The 18,936-nt window shown below is 39.1% G+C and overlaps 1 protein-coding gene and 1 long non-coding RNA gene across 2 annotated transcripts; one reads left to right on the plus strand and one right to left on the minus strand.

The window, feature by feature from the left end:
- Positions 1-1,143: 1,143 nt before the first annotated feature.
- LOC103813262 (uncharacterized) lies at positions 1,144-16,299 on the minus strand. Its single transcript, XR_007776621.1, has 4 exons — positions 14,704-16,299; positions 14,192-14,269; positions 11,679-11,811; positions 1,144-3,905 (listed from the first exon to the last, which is right to left on the minus strand). It is a non-coding gene; the product is annotated as an uncharacterized LOC103813262 (long non-coding RNA).
- On the plus strand, positions 6,476-18,598 carry DMC1 (DNA meiotic recombinase 1). Its single transcript, XM_050970107.1, has 12 exons — positions 6,476-6,563; positions 7,170-7,214; positions 9,423-9,569; positions 9,872-9,954; positions 10,567-10,619; positions 11,498-11,539; positions 12,734-12,806; positions 13,447-13,538; positions 14,048-14,326; positions 15,158-15,218; positions 16,293-16,409; positions 16,853-18,598. The coding sequence occupies exons 1-12, from the start codon at positions 6,507-6,509 to the stop codon at positions 16,920-16,922; spliced, it is 1,119 nt and encodes a 372-aa protein (XP_050826064.1). The 5' UTR covers positions 6,476-6,506; the 3' UTR covers positions 16,923-18,598.
- The last annotated feature ends 338 nt before the right edge of the window (positions 18,599-18,936 follow it).

Genomic DNA, 18,936 nt, shown 5'->3' on the forward strand with positions numbered 1-18,936 from the left:
GTGCAGAGACTGATAAACTGTAAAAGGTTGCAGCACCAGTTGCTCAAGCAGAAAGAATTGTTAAAAATGAGAAAGCTGCTTTTAAAAGACATATTTTAAAAATACCTATTAGCATAAGTTAGAAAGGTGCTCAATGTGTTAGGGGTAGTGGTTAGGGTTAGGTTTAGGGTTAAGAGAAGTCAAAGAGCCTATAGCTCCAGGAATACTGGGGCTGGAAAAGGTGGTCCTGGCAGGGCCCCAAATTTGCTGCAGCTACACCTGCCAGCAACATACTACATCTGCTTTTATATATATTAAAAAAATATATATTATTTTATATTTTTTATTTTATATATTTTATATTTTATTTTATATATTTGTATTTTATTTTATATATATATATACATATATATCTATATATATATATCTCGTGCCTATTATAAATGTTACTTTTTTTTCGTCTTTTTTTTTTTTTTTTCTCTTTGCTACCCCTAAATCCAGCTTCAGCTCAGCTTTTCTTTTTCTGATCACTGGTGAGTTGCTCACAGCTATCAGGCCAGCCCTGCTAAGCCTGTGCCTTGCCTGTTGCCTTTATATCCCTGTATTCCTCAGCAAATCTCGTGCCCCCATTTCTCGACGCTTCTGCTATTGCTCCATGCCTGCATTTCTCTGTGCTGCTTCGCTGTGCTAGTCATAAGTCCCTTTTTCTACACAGAATAACTGTTTGTTACTTTTGTTTATAGAAAATGATGGTTGTACCACACACAGATAAACAGAAGTAAAACAAATTAGCCACAGACCTGGTTAATTATGGAAACTGCTGTCACAGTGAACCAAGGAAAAGATGCAGAAGGGTTGAGAGAAGTTCAAACAAAGCAAACATGACAAATCTCAGTCCTGAGACCTTGCACATTCAGTATAAAGCTTGTGGCAAATTACTGAGAGTGGCAATATCATATTCCAGGGTTGCATGTTTCAGCTCCAAAGGTCGTGAGCAGGTAAGAGCAAGCTGCACACACTATGACATAATCCATCATGTTTGGGCATGTCGCAATAGAGCACGACACAGTACAGAAGTACACGACTCCATCAAAAGGTGCAAGAGAGAGATTTATTTTTTGCAACATTGCTTTTATACTTTTCAAGACACTTACACCCATCCAGCATACACATTCAGTGCCCATTGGTCATCTAAGAGAAACAAAGTTCCCAGTAGGTTACTGGGGAGCCACGTCACTCTGTGAGCTAGCCAGAGTCCGTATCTCCTAACTTTCTCTCCTTCATCCTGTCTCCATGGTGACAACCTTGGTGTCTTCCTTCAGGAGAGATATAGGGCTTCCTTATCTTCTGGAGGCCTTTGCTAGCTCACAAAAACAGCACAGAATGTCTTTCCTACATGGGCATTTTTAAAGAATTGATTATGCTGGCATTTTTTTTCTCTTTTGGGGCAGAAAAAAGCATGCAAGAATTAGAGTCTCTGTTACCTAAACTTGAAAAACTTTTAAAAGTAGAAGTTAGCTCAAATACTGCATATTTTTTACAGATAAAATTGTACAGCACAGTGAAGGGTAGACAGCAAGGGTAATGGCAAGGATGGGCAAGGACTGAAATTGTCTAGTTCTTTCTCAAAAGATAAAAGAAAATCCATAGCCTCCCCAGCCAAATGGACATCAGACTCTGCTTTGAGATATATAATCTCTTGATGTCTCTTTCAGTCCTATTGTTCTCTATTACCAGTTTGGTTTTTTTAATCTTAAATAAAAAATTCCTTGTGCATTCTCAAAATGGACAGTTTTTCTTATCTCCTTTGTATTTTTGGTAGATCACATGTGATATACTGATGTATGTCTCCATAAATTCTCTAACTCTAGAGGAGTTTAGGTTTTTCAACAATTGCAAGTGGCCTTGTTTTTTCCAGTTTGCTTTAAAAAAAAATAAAATTATCATGTCATTCTTAATTAAATGTATAAAGAAATCCTAATTTCACAATAACCTATAAAAAAAGTGAATGTTGTGGGGTTTGGACTGCTATGTTGGCTTACTATGTTGTGTTTGAATACTTGACATACAGATTATTTATTTCTCATTTAGAAAAATACCCATTCCTGAATTCTCTAGTTGGTGTTTGATATTACTGTTATCTTCTTTTCCAGTCACATACAATCTGTTGTGTTCCTGACTTGACCTGACCTCTCTTTAGTATCAGTGGGTACAGCCCTCTAATTAATCGCTTCCTTCATAGCTGCAATGCTGAACTGTGGTCCAGACAGGACATCTTGATAGACAGAAGGGAGGTTTCTAATCCTATAATATACCCTTAGTGATTAGCTCAAAATAAATTAGAGGTAGCAAAATCTACCTTTTAATTTGTCTTTTTAATGCAGGATCACTCCCAATACTGTAGTATTGAATACTTTTGTCAAGGTTTAACCTGAGGATTTCAAGAGTACAATGGAGACATAACTCAGTCCCTTCAGTACCATCTCTATTCCTTCCAGTGATTCCATTTTACCAATAGAGGTCTCCTGTTACTTCAGTCTGAATTTCAAAGCTTGGCTGATCTGATATTCTGCCACTCCTACCCTGAGACCCACTGTATGCACAGCACTTTTACAGCTCATCTTAACTCTGACCAGAGACGGAAAACAAAACCCCAACAACAAAACCCCTCATGATTTCTCTATTGCAACTATGAATGAAGTTTGTGAGGATGAAAAAAAATCAGCTGGATACTTAATATTTTATGGTAATGGTTTGCCTTGGTTCTTGTCCAAACAGGTACAAGATCTCAAGTGAGAGGAAATGCACGTCACAGCTGTGTGTTTCATTCCAGTACGTCCCTCAGGGATGGAGATGCATTGGTCAGCAGCAGAACCTGTGAAATGGAAGGAGAAGACAGAAGGGTGCCTCTACAGTATGGGCTCTGTGGGGTTAGTGTAAAACACCAGCTGGGAGCCAAATGAGCAATTAATGATCACACAATGTTTTGAAGTTGTAGAATGTGATTTATTGCCCAAAGTAGCTCTTTGGAGTGGGAAATGGTCTGAAGATTCTGTGCATTCATTGACCTTTCTGAGAACCATTTTACAAACTAAAAGGATAATGAAGGGAAGGTTGTTTGTAGAGTGAGATATTTTCTGCTGCTGAGCTGCTCAGCAGCACCAGAAGGGTCACTCTCTTCATTCTGTTCTGGAATAAAAGCATACTTTGTGAAGGAATTCACCTTTAAAGGGCTGTCTGGCTAAGTGGTCTTCTGGAATAGCTCTTGCAGAATAATGTGGTTTTCAAAAGCTGTGCCAGCTGCTTCCTCTGTACAGACAAAGCCTTGGGCTCCCAGGATTGGACTTTTGGTTCTTATAGAAATTGCTCGATATTTCGAATGGGGACCTTGCGAGCACTCCTGTGGGGTACTGATGATGGCACAGGGCCCTGGGTTTCGTTTCTTGGTTTCCTGACTTGGCTAAGAAATGGCTTGGAAAAGGTGCCCTTGACCTCCCACAGGCAGAGGGTGGGGAAGTTTTCACAAGCCCCTTGGAACAGGCTGAGATGCTGCTCCAATCCCTTCTGCCATTCCAAGCCCACACAAGGGGCAGCCAGGAACTCCTCCTGCTCGCAGGAGATGCGATGTCTCCTTGAGATGCAGTCCCGTACCAACTGTGCCACCAGAGGCGAGCTAAAACGGGCGATTGCTTTCCAAATACCGTCTCAAAGAAGCCTGCAGATGTCTCACAGAAGTGTTCCTATCCTAAAAAGCACCTTTTCCATCCTTTTAAAATGGCAGATGAAGTCATGTGTATGACTCAGGCTCATTTTCTTGTCCTGTGACTCCAGTCAAGTCATTTCCCTTCCAGCTCCCTGACAGGTTTTGGCCATCCAATCCAAAAACGCCGTGTGTGCCTTGTTGAGGAAGATGCGTGAGCGGCACCCTGGAAAAACAAAAGGCAGAGCTACGTTTAAGTAAATGCCTTACAAACCAACGCGGTTTTAACTAATGGTGCCTTTCCCAGCTGTAGAGTGAGGACAATGCGATATTCCTGGTAGACGGCTATTAGAGTAGCCGATAAACCACGAGCGACGGACTGACTGCAGACGGAGCCTGAGGCGGGGCGGGTGAGGGAAGGGTCCGCGCCCGCCCTCATGGCGCCCCCCTGGGCCCCGCCCCGCGCCGCCGGCGGGAAGGCGGCGGGTCCCTACCCTGAGGAGGAGCGAGGCGGGCGGCCGTGGCGAGCTCAGAGTCTTCGCCTCGGGTACTGCACCCATCTTCTCCCCCTGAGCTGACCGGGCATGAGCTGGGGATTTAATTACTGTTCTAATTTTGATGGGGAATTACGGTGCTCTGCGGGGGGAGGGAGAGTCAGCGGTCCCTCGCCCTTTGGGAACAGAAATGCACATCTCATGAGGAGGCAGCTGGCAAAGAGAAGCCGAATAAATCTGTCTGTTGTTGACGAACAATCAGTTATTTTCCTCTGAGTCAACAGATGTGCGGTCGCGCCGTGGGGCTTCTTGGGGCAGGCCGGGTCGCCCCCGATCCGGGGAGCCGAGCTCTGCTGCCATTTTCTGCCGCCCAAGGCCGCGGGAATTGAGGGTAGTGGGTTCCTGTCACACCCGCAGGCTGGAAGGACACCGCAGTATCCACGTCTTGCCCACCTGCCCTTGAGTACCTGAGGTGGCACAATATGGTTGGTGGTTTTTCATGGATTTGCTCTGTTGTCTCAGACTTCCACCCTTTTATCTGCTTCGCTGCAGGCAGTGGTGATTGGAATCCTTCAGGTGTGCCAACACACACCAGCAGCAGGACAACACTTCACTAAGCAGGAGGACTTGTTTTCGTACCTAAAGCTTTTAACAGGGTGAGGTATAATTTCTCCATTTTCCCTAATAGCCTGCAGGAAGGCACAGGTCTGGGTCTGCCTCGTTTTTCTGCTGTGAGGTGCCAATTGTCTAAGGATGGGGAGTAGGAGAACAATCTCATAACCTGCTTAGCTGTGGTTGAAGTGCAGGATTATGTGCATTTTGTGAGGATGTTTTTAATGAAGAAGGGGATTGTAATATAGTTTTAATGCCTCTTGCATTACTTGTTTTTCTTCCTTTGGTATCTGAAGCTAGGGGATTTTTCAAATCTCCCAAAGTATTTTTTAATTGGTGTTTTGCTGTAATTATGTGAGGGTATGATTTGTCACACTGTAATTGTCAGAGTTCTGAAATAGAAATTAAATATACTATGACACTATCAGAAACAACTGATTTTATAAGAATATTTCTATTAAATGCTAACAGAATAAGAGAATTCTGAAGTTCTGTTATCCTGTTCCTTTCTTTCCCAGCCTCTATATACACAAGATTCTTGCAAACAAATAAATATCCATTTATAAGCTGAAAAAAGGCCTTTTGCAGATATTTAGCCTAAACTATCCCAACTTCTGTTAAATATAGCCCATCTTATAGTTTGTGGATTTTGTTAACAAATGAGCACGTAAATATATGTGCACATTTTGATGTGATGGTCTGCAAAACTTTTGAACATCCAGAGCTAGAACACCAAACGTAATCTCACAATTTAAACAGAAGCAATTTAATCTATTTACAAAACCACAAAAATGGTAGTTTGGTTATAAGATCATGTTTCTAAGGAACTACTTTGTATTCACTATTCTTGCATTCATAAAATTTAAGGAGGTCACACTTCGCTCATTCAACTATGGTGTCACTAAGTGCCTATTCCAGTTCTAGGCCTTGCTTATAGCAAGTCACATAGAGCAATGAAGCTGTGCTGGAGTACAGACATGGCAAGTTAACCATTAAGAAAGATGAAATGAGCTCTCTGTATATGGTTTTTCACAATAAAAGTTACAGATTTTTATTACCCTTCTTTTGTTCTCTCCTTGCAACCATACTCCTTACAGCCATTATCTGCACGTCTTCAGCATGTATTGGTCATTTTGAACCTCAGCAAGAACTTCAAAACAAATACATCTTTAAAAATCTGCTCTCAAGATACATCACTAAGGAATTGTAGCCTTCTCAGCACTGTTTTGTGGGTTTTCTGTCACATAAAGATGGAGAGGCTGGAGCTGTTGCATTGCCTTCCCATTGCCCATTCTGTCTGCAACTATGCTGACTTTTGTTATAAAAACACAGACTGCCTTTAGCATTCTTGCCAGAATAATTTCCACTACTGAGAATTCATTTTAAATGTTCCCACCTCCAAAACTCATCTCTGACCCAAGATTCTCACAAGGGAATGAAATCTCTTTTCCTAATACCTATGAAACCCTTTCTAGCCAAACTGGTTTGTCTGAGTGTAAAGCCATAGATTTTCTCCTTTTGGCCTGGTAGGTCAGATAATGAAGAGCTGGAAGCAGAATCCAAATTTAAATCCATATATGATGTCATACTGATATGTTTCTGTAGTTCAAGGACTTCTTAAAAGTCCTTTTACAGACATTTACTCATTTATTGCCTCCCCATGACTCTCTTTGTTTGAATTTCCCACTAGTGATCAATACTTGATTGTGTGCTCTTTCACGATGAAGGCCATGGAGGATCAAGTAGTCCAAGAAGAACCAGGATACCAGGATGATGAGGTAAATCTGTTATTGACTGAAAACTATGTGCAGCAAATGTTCAAAGGTATTTTGATAGTCTTAAGAAACTCTTGGAAGTCCCCAAAAACCATCAGGAAGTTCAATGCATTTAAAATTTTGTTCCAGTCTACTCCCAAGAAAATCCCATTTGTCTAGTTCCCGTACAGCCTGGCTCTTCAAGTAATCTTCATTAACCTTTCAAAACTGTGCGCAGTTTTTAATGGGATTATCATTATTTCATCGTATTTTACACTTCTATATTAAATGCAAGGGGACTATCAGTTAATTTTGTGTTTCCAAAGAATGATCATCAGCACGAAAAGAGTGAGAAATTATGGTAGAAAATCTGCAATTATGATGGTGCTAACACAAGTTTTATTAGCACAGCAGAGGATTAATTGCCAATGAAGATACACTTTATGGAGAAGATTATAGGAAACATGTAGGCCTTTTGGCTCACTATGGCTTTGCTTATTTCAGTAGCCCAAGCTATGTATTATTTGTAAAAAATCAATAAGTGTTTACAAATCTGAAACAGTCATGTATCAAGATAGATGTAATAACAAGAAAAAGCAACATCTATTTTTTTTCTGCCATTTTGTTTAGGAATCCTTTTTTCAGGATATTGACCTGCTGCAGAAGCATGGGATTGTAAGTATTCGCAATCATTTGATCCCACAGAATCATCCCTCAAAAGCTACTGTAAGATTGTTTCCAAAATTGTGTACAGATTGATGCAAATAACTGAAATTCCTCCTTGCAGTAAGTTCTAACTCAGTCAGTGGAGACAAATTTTGCCTTTGGTGATAAGACAGATTTTTAGAAAATCTCATTCACATCAGATTCCTAAATAAAGTGTCAAGAGTCTCAAAGTATTTAGCACCTAGCACTCTTGAAAAACCAACTGCTTGCTAATTTATTTGAAAACTGTGTGATAGATTATTTCCTGTTCCTGCCAATCTTTGTAATTACTCCTGCATTTTTGGTGCCTGTGAAATTACACTGTGACAATTGTTACTATACTATTTTCAGCATGCTGGTGCAGGGGGTAGAGTAGGAGTGTGGAAAATATTAATAGCTAGAGAAATAAGTGGTTAGTTTTCTTCATCAAATGTGAATTTCTATCATTGCTACCATCATCACATAAACGTCACCTATTTATTTGAATTGCAGTTATTATGTTTACCTAGGAGACTGGCTCATGGGTTGGAATCCTGTTATAATCAGAGTTATAGAAGCAGAATAAAAAGTTGGGTTTGTGTGAAGTAATGTGAGATTTAATAAATGTGACTACAGACAGATAAAGATGGGAAGGACTTATCACAATGACTCATCATTAGTCAGCTCTGTAGTTGCTGGGCTGACCATGTCAGCAGTGCAATTGTTGGCAATTTTTTTTTTTATTGGCAGTTCATTAGCAGTTTTAAAGATATTTTTGAAGAAGGATCACATGGTTGGGAGCTCAAACTATGGGGCAACATAGGAAAAAGAAACAAATTATTGCTTTAAAAATTTAGCAAGTTGATCAAAGAGAGTGACCTGAGCTGGAAGGGAGCTGTACTACCCTGTCAGTATGAAACAAGGCGTGGCATTCACAGAAGGATACAAACGTATGAAAGTTTGAAAACTAAGAATAACGACTTGGGCTGTTCTGCTGGGGTTGTAAAGGTTTTCTGCTCCTTTCCATAATTTTTTTTTCTTTCTCGCAAGTGGTTATTCCCACACCACAGAGGAAATTTTTGTTCTCAGCTGTGCCAGCTAAAAGCTTTGTGGAAACATAGGATGACTTCTATATGTTAAATTCATTTACCTGGAGAAATAATTTTTGTGGGTTTAGAATTTTTTTTCAAGGAGTAGAGAGAAAAATATTTACTGGATCTGCCAGTGTGCCCAGAAAGAGAATCAGAATTAGAACAAGTGAGACTGTGATTTGGTGATCAAAAGTGTTTGGTAGGATTTAAGGTGCTGTTACCCCTCAGCCTCTGCTGAGTGTCACACACGTATCACAGGATGAGAAATAAGCTTTGAAATAAACATGACTAATATCTCACACAACCCCCCCCCCTTCTTATGCTCTATGTACCCACACACTCTAGATAAATAGATGATATGTCCAGTTCATAGTTTTTTTCAAAGAAAAATCTTGGCCAGAAATGGTAAATTGATGTATTATGCCACACCTTTCACATAGTATGTTTTCTTGTGAGTCATCTGTTCTTGCTATTACATTTCCAGCAATGTCAGAGTCATAAAATGAGGTGAGGGAAGTAAAATATGTCAGTAGGGTGCTATCTGAAGCGGTGCTGTTCCCAATAATGAAAAACAAGTAGCTCACTCCAGCCCAAAATGTCAGTCAGATCTGCAGGACACATGTGTTTTAAACTGGGCATGCAGAAACAGCACAGCAGTTGGACTCAGTTTCCAGTGATCCTTGTGAATCAGCTCCACCACCAAGATTATCTTGTTTACCGATTATCTGTGCTAAGGGACCAAGGACAGACTGAATGTTATAGGGTGTCCAAGGTCCAAACTATCTGAAATAATTCTGTACTGTTTCTTTACTATCAGCTTTGATCTAGAAAAACTGACACTGAAAGGGGAAAAGTAAATACCCAGACATCTTTCTCTCAAAACCACCAGAACCTGCTCTCTGCACCATGATCCCTCACCCCAATGTTACTCAAAATTTAATTTTGTTGGTGTCACAAACTACACAATGAAGAGCTTACTGTTAATCTGTTTCTTTCCTGGTGAAAACACAGGCATATGAATGTAAACTTAAAATATTTTGCAAAGGTGTACTTCACCTTCTATTTGTTAACTGTCCTGAGTACTCACAGAAGGGAAATTTCTTTGCAGAACGTAGCAGATATTAAAAAGCTGAAGGCAGTTGGGATTTGCACAATCAAAGGAATCCAGATGACCACAAGAAGGGCGCTGTGCAATGTGAAGGGGCTCTCAGAGGCCAAAGTGGACAAGATTAAAGAAGCTGCAAACAAGCTTGTTGTAAGCCAGTCACTTTCCTGAGAGTTTGAATTTATGCTGGCCTCTTCAAAGTGCTGTTCAACATATCTCTTAGCAGATTTCCCACTGCATCATCAAAATAATTTTGAAAATTATTCTGCCTGTTATTCTAAGGTATAACACTTTATACTCCACAACCACCAGATGAATGCTGTGGTACTTTTTATACCCAGCCCACGGGCATGAGGCTAGGGGGAAAAGAAGATATTTATGTGGGATTATGCACTTTTAACTTTAGGTTAAAGCTAAAATAAACCTCTCATGTTCTCTTTGGTCTTCCCTAGGAACCAGGCTTCCTCACCGCCTTTGAGTACAGTGAAAAACGGAAAATGGTATTTCATATTTCCACTGGCAGCCAGGAATTTGAGTAAGCATATCTCTTATATCCTTCCTTCATCCAAATGTTCCCAATAATCATCTTAATTGTCTTGAATGAGATACAGAAATATAAGGGAATAAATACTCAGCCAGGACACATAGATTCCCCTTGCATTTGGAGTTAGTGCTGGCTTAAAGAAGTCTACATCAATAAGCACCAAAACCAACTCCTTTTCTGAGAGGAAACTGGACTTTGTACAGTCACTGTAAATAAATAGTTGGCATCTAGAAATCTTGACTGTATAATTTTTTCACCTATCAAAATAATCTGCAGGTTTCAGGTCAAAATTACAAGTCTTCAAGTCCTCCCTTGAGATATTTTCATGGAATGCTATTTTCAAATATTGTTTTCAATGTTATTTTTTCTCCTTTCTTTCCAGTAATAATTTGTATAGATCTTTCCCTTGCACACAAAATGGGAGGTAAAGACAGAGTTAGTTATTTATGAATCAATGATCATTTAGTGCCCTGCACTTAATGCATCACGTGAGCAGCTTTGGGGCAGAAATTACTTTCTTTAAAGTAGTAGAAATGTCTGTTTTACTTTGCTCTTGTGATTTTTTTGGGTTTAACTATATCATAATCCTCTCTCTTTCTGCAGTAAACTTCTGGGTGGTGGGATTGAAAGCATGGCAATCACTGAGGCCTTTGGAGGTGAGAAAACGACATTAAATGAGTATTACCAAACAAAGAATTGCAACTTAATTTAGATTTTAATTCAACTTGGATTACTTCTATCAAGTTTACCACATTGTAGTTACAAAGATGAGTATCTGCATGTGTGCAAGAAGAAATAATCAACTTCTCTTTATGTTTTTCCGTTTTTCTTCTTCATTTGATTGCAGACTAAATTTGAACTGAGTAACCATTACTGGGCATGCTGATTCAGCACAACATAGCATTATTAAGACTATTACTAACATGCCAAAATTCTCCCTGATGCAGTGTAACAAAATTGCCACAAAAAGTATTTTAGTTATGCACACTTAAGGTACACTACATTTTATGGAAGATTTTGAAATTACAGTAAGCTACTGTTACAGTACACCTAATTAGTTGGTGCTTGACACTTCAGCAATAAGAGTTCTTAAAACAAAGTACTCTTCCCTTTAGAAGAGATAAACCGGGGACTAATGTGTTTTGGTAGAATGAGATTAATAAACTTGTAAGCTTCTCCTTGATCATTTTACTGGAAATGAAACTGGGCTAGGTTAATGGAATCAACCATTTCTTTCCCACCCCACCACCCCATTATCACTTTTCCACAGGTGCCATATGGTTTTAACTTCCACACACAAGAGAATGACTTCAGCAGTCAAGCACGATCAAATTAAAGCATTTCAGATTTTGCTTTTCATGTAACACATTTCTCCTGCACAGAATATGATTTAGAAATTGAGGTTAAATGATTTTAAGAGGTAGAGATTGAGGTGAACTTTGTAAGTAATAGTTTCTAACTGCAGTAATTCCTGAATCTGTCAAACTTGGAAAAAGAAACCCTGACTCTTTTTTCCCTTCTCTTTATTTGACAGAGTTCCGGACAGGCAAAACCCAGCTATCTCACACTCTTTGTGGTAGGTATAACACCTTAAAACAGAGTGATGTTTCTTAGTGAATCCATTGTTTACCACTGTATCAGAATTAAACACATATAGAAAAGTCATAATCTTTTATTTTTACAAATACAGTGAAACAGACCTTGGTGACTCTTACCTCCATAAACTGTGTTTGAGTAGAGAATTCATATAAATTGTTACTTTTTAATACTGCTCACATCCATGAAGGTTTTGCCATAAGGAGAGTGAAGTTAATAGGCTGTCTTAGATAAACCAGTGAAACACACCATCTGGAAAAGCAGAGCACAAATATGGGTCACATGTAGAGGGGGAATTGCTCAGAAAAGGGCAGAGGCAAATTTTTTTTCTCAGCAACTCTTTGACTGTCCTGGTTTCAAGAGGTTTTGCTGAATATGACATTCTCAAAGGGCACTGAAAGGGTACTACTGGCTGTCAGTGAGTGGATAAACAGACTTTGGCAGTCACCATGTTTGGGCAGTGCCAAAAAACAGCAGGACGCTGATTTCCCAGAGATATCTCAATGTGTAAAGAGAAGTAAACAATCACTTACATAACTATTAATGCTGCTGGAGTTACCAGACACTGGGTAGGCAAATTCTATTAAATTAACTCCCTATTTTGTGAAGTGAAATATGGCATGTTCTGGAAAAACAAGGCCTCTTCTGGTTAGTACAATGTAATGGTCAGCAGAGTCATACCCTTTTGCATGAACAATTACAACTGGATTGAGTATTTTAGCTTATTCACTCCAAAGAGACTAAATCCACAATCAGCAACTATTTGCATATCAGGAAAAACTCATATCCAAAGAATTTTTGATCATATGAGTTACAGCTGGAAATAGTGCCTATTAAGTCAACAGAATTAATTTGGGCAGAGGATTAAGAGGAGACTTTGTGTGTACAAATTCACTAATAATATCTCTAAAATACACAGATTTAGTGATGGTACTGAGTAAAACTGTTTTAACACCATTAATTAAATCTCATCTGATCTGCAATTGAGAAAAGTGGCTTGAGCTTATTCTCAAGATGGCAGTAAGACAAGATACTCCTGATTTTCACATTGATTAAAACTGACAGTTCTTTGTGATATGGATAAACAGTTGTATTTTATTTAAAAAATAATGATAGATGGAGTAAGAAAATTTTTTTTTGCTTTTTCATTTTAATCCTGTATGCTTCTCTGTAGTGACAGCTCAGCTCCCAGGACCAAATGGCTACACAGGTGGAAAGATTATCTTCATTGATACTGAAAACACTTTGTATCTTTTTGACTGTTAAAAGCTACAGGTTGTGATGAACTGGAAAGTTAGTTCATTTTAATTAGTCATAAGGAAGCTTCATACATGTAAAACATGACTGGCACAGAAATCGTGGAGAGCACAGCGTATAGTGGCCCATAAGGAAGCGAGTTTCTATTTTGTCATTTGATGTAAACCTGGAAAAATTAGTTAGGAATTTGATTTTATTTTAACTGGGTTTTTTTGTTTGTTTGTTTTTGGGGATTTTGTGTTTTTGCAATCTAGTAGGCCTCCTACAGGTTATAGCAGCTTTTCTCTTCAAGATAAATTTATCTAAGTACTAAACACTATTTTTAACATTTCACATTTGCAGTAGACTGTGTATAAACAGGTTTTGCTCACAGCTAAATTCCTAGAGCATAGATATCCATATGTCAACCCCCCCGCCTCAAACCCTAAACACAAAACAATTACCATCGTGAGCCCTAAACTATCTTTAGGGTACGTGGGACAGCCTGAAGACAAAAAGTCAGTCTTCTCTAGGACTAAAATAAATATTCTTCTTTTTTTCCCCCCCTATAGAACTATTTCGGAATGAAGTTTTATTATTTTCAGAGCATGGTTTGCACTAGGAGAAACCCTTAACTCTGACTCATGCCAGCCGACCGGACCGCCTGCGTGACATTGCTGATCGCTTCAATGTTGACCACGAGGCAGTGCTTGACAACGTGCTGTATGCACGTGCATATACCAGTAAGACCATTACTGCAATTGGCATGATATCTAGGGGTTTTTCTCTCTCTTTCCATTTTAATAGTTCTCAGTTTATTAACACTTCTCAGTTTATTAACAGCTTAACATACTCTCTGTCACAAGACGCTGCTTTAAAACTTCAAGAAATTTTGGAATAAGGCATCTTTAGGAGTGCAATATAAACATGATATGATTAAAACATTTTCTGTGTGTCATTTAATTCAAGATTAAATTAAAATGTATATATTGCTTTTCAGTTCTTAACACAACAAAAAGTTGTCTTCATGCAGAGTGAAGATTTTCACAAAGAAATTTTGTGAGATGGGTGAGAAAAAACTAGAACCTGCAAAATAGATTGTTACTGGGCACTGGATTTAAAACTGCTGGCAGTGAAAATATAACCAGTGCAGACATTTAAAGTGGAATTTGAAAGTATTTTAAAGTTCAGGCTTTTGTTCCTTCAGAGTTCTTTCTGGTCCTAATTTCTCTTGGCAACTGCTTCCCACTAGGTGAGCATCAGATGGAATTGCTTGACTATGTAGCAGCCAAGTTCCATGAGGAAGCTGGTATCTTCAAGTTATTGGTACAAGACTTCTGTATGCTTACTGTTCTCAGAATAAGTGTTCCTGTTTTCTTTCACTATATTTACTTACCCAGCATGATTACAATGCAGATCATTGACTCCATAATGGCACTTTTCCGTGTGGATTTCAGTGGCCGTGGAGAGTTGGCTGAACGACAACAGAAACTAGCTCAGATGTTGTCAAGGCTCCAAAAAATATCAGAAGGTATGGAAAACATGGCAAGATTTGGAAAACATGGGCTAAAGTCTCTACCAGTAGCTGTTGGTAGCACAATGACTTAGTAGTCCAGGTGTATTATCAATCAGGCACTGGCCCAGGGATCTTTCCTCACTTTACACCTCTGTCAGTTACCAAAAAGATCAAACTGATAATATATTATTTCAAGATGACAGATTGAGAAAACATATGGACTTTCCAACATTTAGAGTTTTTCTAGAAATACTGTCAGGCCATAAATTAGGTAATAGGTTGTAGAACTGGACAAATACTCTGTCATTGTCTTCCCCAAATTTCAACCGTCTAAATACAAAAGAAAGACAGAGAAAAGAGGATGAAGGCATAGAAAAATATAAAAGCCATACCTCTTGCCACTTTCTCAGTACTTTGCAATGCTTTGAGGGATGATGACAGGATTAATAGAGTTCTTTCCCTGTGGAATGTCTCAGAAATGTTGATGAGGAATGAATAAATGCTTTTTTCCTGAAGTGAAAAAAAAAAAAAAGCAAACAGAGAAAGGGAAGGAGAGGGAGCTGAGGGCAGGGAGCCAACAGAGAATAGATGGGAACTGAGAAAGACTTGTTCACTGGAATTGTGAAAAGGGCTCATTTTTGGTGTATTATAGCTGAAGCCATGCAAGAGCAAATCTAGGTTGTGGCCCTGATTAACTGCAGCCATCAGTCATAAAGAATATTTTCTTCTCATTCATTTGAAATTTGACGTGCTTCAGCAGAAACCTTGCTTTTACCATGGATGAGAAAATATTTTACAATTCTAATTAGATTAAGTCTACCTTCTTTGCAATGTCTTCTCTTGCAGAATATAATGTGGCTGTGTTTGTGACCAACCAGATGACTGCTGACCCAGGAGCAACTATGACGTAAGATTCTTTTCTCTCTCTTTAAAAAAAATTCCTGTATTTTGTATTATGTATTTAACAGAAATGAGAACTGAGATTGTAAGGTGCAAGAGGCACTGAAATGAAAGATCAGATTGGTAACTGTTCCCTGTGGTATTAGGAATTCCTACATAAATGACCTCTGGAAGTTTCAGTTTTTGAAATGAGGTTTTTTACGTTTATCTGCTGCCTTGTGTCGTGGTGTGATTTCACTGTGACTTAAACAAAGAAAATGAGCTATAAAAATACCACATTTTCCTCTGGAGCAGCTTAGATGTAATATTTAAGGTGTGTATTTCTTGAGCCTCTTGAATTTAATGGCAGGGAAATGATGCCAGCCAGCATTGAACATTTGAGACAAATGTGCAAAAGTCGGATTTCTTATTGTCGTGGGGTGACAGCCTTTATCCCAATATCGTGTGTTGCGTCTGGCCTTTCTTCCCCCCCACCCCCCCGGCCGTCTTGCCGCGGCGGGGCGGGGAGGGGGGGGTGAGGGTGACCGGGCACCTCGGCTTTGGCTTTTGGCTGGCTGGCTGCTGCTGCTTAGCTTGCTGGCTGCTTTTGCTTTTGCTTGCTGCTGCTGCTTAGCTTGGCTAGCTTGCTTTCTTTTGCGCTCTTCTTTTTTTTCCCTTTCCCTCTTTCTTACCCTCCCCTGAAGATACCGTACCGGCTCCGGACCTGACCTGAGACGTCCAGGACCCCCCGGAGTCTGCGAGAAGAAGATCAGCACCCTCCACAACACTGCCTAGTTTCTTTTTCTTTTCTTGTGTTGGGGAGTGTTCCTTTGTTACTTGTTATTAAATAAATTTTATTTTCCACTTTGCTCCTCCGAGAAATTCCTTCCCGAACCCCGTATTGAGAGAAGGGTAGTTGGAAGTTTGTTTTAGGAGACTCCCTTTCAGAGATTTCCCCTAATTTGTCCTAAACCAAGACACTTATGTATTTCCCTATTGATTATTCATTGCTGAGTTGAATAGGGCTCAGTCTGACAGTTAATCACAGTATTAACCTCTGAAATTTGCACAGTGAATCACTACAATTTTCTTGCTAATTCAGCTTTCAGGCAGACCCAAAAAAGCCCATCGGGGGCCACATCCTTGCTCATGCTTCAACTACCAGGATCAGTTTGAGGAAAGGGAGAGGGGAGCTGCGTATTGCAAAGATCTACGACAGGTAAACAGGATGGAAGGTGAAAAATTTCAAGGTATGGAAACTTTCTGGATGGCACACTGGGAGAAAATCTGAAAGGACAAGCTAATTAACAGATTAAACAACTAAATAAAGTTGTCTTGCACATTGCATACATTAAATATCTTAATCTTTCATCATAAATCCTACTGGATGCTCAGCTCTTAATGAAGACCATCAAATACTTTGGTGGGACTGGTGGTCCCTTGGCAGGAAAACTGTGGACATGTTAAATTCCTAAGTTTTCCTGACACAATAATTTCACATTTTCTGATCCTGATGATATCGATCATGTTCTACAGTTTGCACGTAGGTATAAGGGCACTGAGGTATTCCAGGTTGCTCACACTCACAGCATTTTGGAGACTGTTTCACAACTGCATTTTACATGGAGAAACCCACAAGTTTCTTGTTTCTTTTTCTCCCAGCCCTGAGATGCCTGAAAACGAAGCCACATTTGCAATAACTGCCGGAGGGATTGGGGATGCCAAAGAATAGGTAAAAAAAGATGTAAATGTACAGCTTAAAACCAGCTGGGCAGTTGGGATGAAGATTTGTGAAAAGTTGACAATTACCTGGCTGCATTTGTAGCTTTTGGGAGATATTTAAAATATTTTGGGAGAAAATAGGATGGACTTTGTACAGTTCAGTTTTACTGAACTAAAATTTTGGTCATTTAGGATTTTTGTTTTTCAATTGAACTTTTAGCACACAAAGATTTAAGCCCTTAGATTGTGAATTGTTTTTAGAATCCTTTTCCCATCTTTTGTGAAAATCAAACCTGTTCTTTCACATGGGAGTGAATATACTCTTTCTTAATTTATTTCAAAGAGAGTGTCTAAGTGGTAGAATTTAACAGTGCGAAATGCAACAGAACTGGAATAAACTCAGTTATAAAATTGACATATATAGATGGAAAAGGCAGTGGGAGGAACAACAGCTCAAGAGCTTGACGGATTTTCATGTACTGTAGAGGAACAAGTAGTTTTGAGAATATATTTTTAAATGTTTTTATCTTGACTAGATAATGTTCATGTTTTTATTTAACATTTTCTACTTTTTGGACAGAATGTTTGAAACCTGTTCTTATTAAAGTTAAAAATAAAGAGTATGAATTAGAACAGAAGTCTGGCTATGTTTGGGTGCTTTGAATTAAACTCCCCTCTCAAAAATCTCATTGATCTTTCATGAGAAAAATAATCTGGGCACAACCCAATACCTTAAAACCTTTTTTCTACTTCTCTAAAGAAACAAACTTGATATAACTGACTTGTCATTCTTCTAGTATAAGTAAGACTATTAAAGATTACTATTAAGTAATATTAAATATTGTTACTACGAAAAAGACTAAAACAAATCCTGTGGCTAGATGGGAGAGGCTGGCACCAGAACTTATACCAAAGAAAAGGCACTTAAGATTCAGCTTGCTGGGGGAGCAGCCCGCACAGGTACAGCTCTGAACTAGCAGGAGATGTAGGTCACAGGGGGCAAAAGAAGAAGCTGGGAATGAAGAGGGAAACAGGCATTGGAGCCAAAGTAACGGTTCCTTTCACAGGATCTCCAATGCTCATGGAATTGCTTGTTTTAAATAAATTAAACGATACATACATACACACACACATGGATATAATGGAGAAATCTTACTTTATCCTCTGGTAATTACAATGAGTCTAATTTTAGTATCTGGTTGAAGAACTTGTCCTCACTGGCAAAATAATTTTTTTGTTTAGATTACCAAACACATGTAAGGTAACATCAAATAAAAAGGCAGCAATGACCAGAAATCCATGGAAAAGAAGCTTGACATTTTAGCCAGGTTTCTCCTTGTGACAGACCTAGAGGGCTTGCCTTCTTTATGTGGTTTCTTAACAGATAGTTGCTATTTTTCCTGAGGTAAAGCACTATTTTTCACAGTGGAGAAAAGACGAGAGAGCTGAAGGCTGGGATGCTGGTTCATCTGAGAGAGCCAGGAATGGATCAGCCATTGTCATTTAATGCCATGTCCAGTCCTTTGCATGTGCCAAGCTTTACCACAGTAGGCATTTGTATCCAGTGGCCAAGCACGCAGTGTCAGTGAGAATGTGCAATGTCACTTGACTCCCTGCCACCCACTTAAAAGCCCTCTGTTTTTACAGAAACATTCTTGCATTTTATTTTAAGCACTCCGATTGCTTTTTGCTTTCTCACACATGTGATACATGCATACATATATATATATATATATATATATGTATATATATATGTATATATATATATAGCCTGTGAAACTAAAATGGTAATTTGCATGTTGTTCTAGGCTGTTATTTTTATCCAAGGGCCTGAAATTAAAGGGGACTCGCTTTCCCTTCTGCCAGTATAACCAGTGTTTGACAACCTGACAGCCCAGAAATTACTGCTGATAGCGATAACACGGTGTGGGCCGGGGCTGTGTTTGGCTGGTCTAACCCCATCATCCATGGGACACGGCTCCTTGTGCCAGGACACACTGACCTGGCGATAGCACATACACAGC

This window comes from Serinus canaria, chromosome 1A, assembly GCF_022539315.1.
Source record: "Serinus canaria isolate serCan28SL12 chromosome 1A, serCan2020, whole genome shotgun sequence".
NCBI lineage: Eukaryota > Metazoa > Chordata > Aves > Passeriformes > Fringillidae > Serinus > Serinus canaria.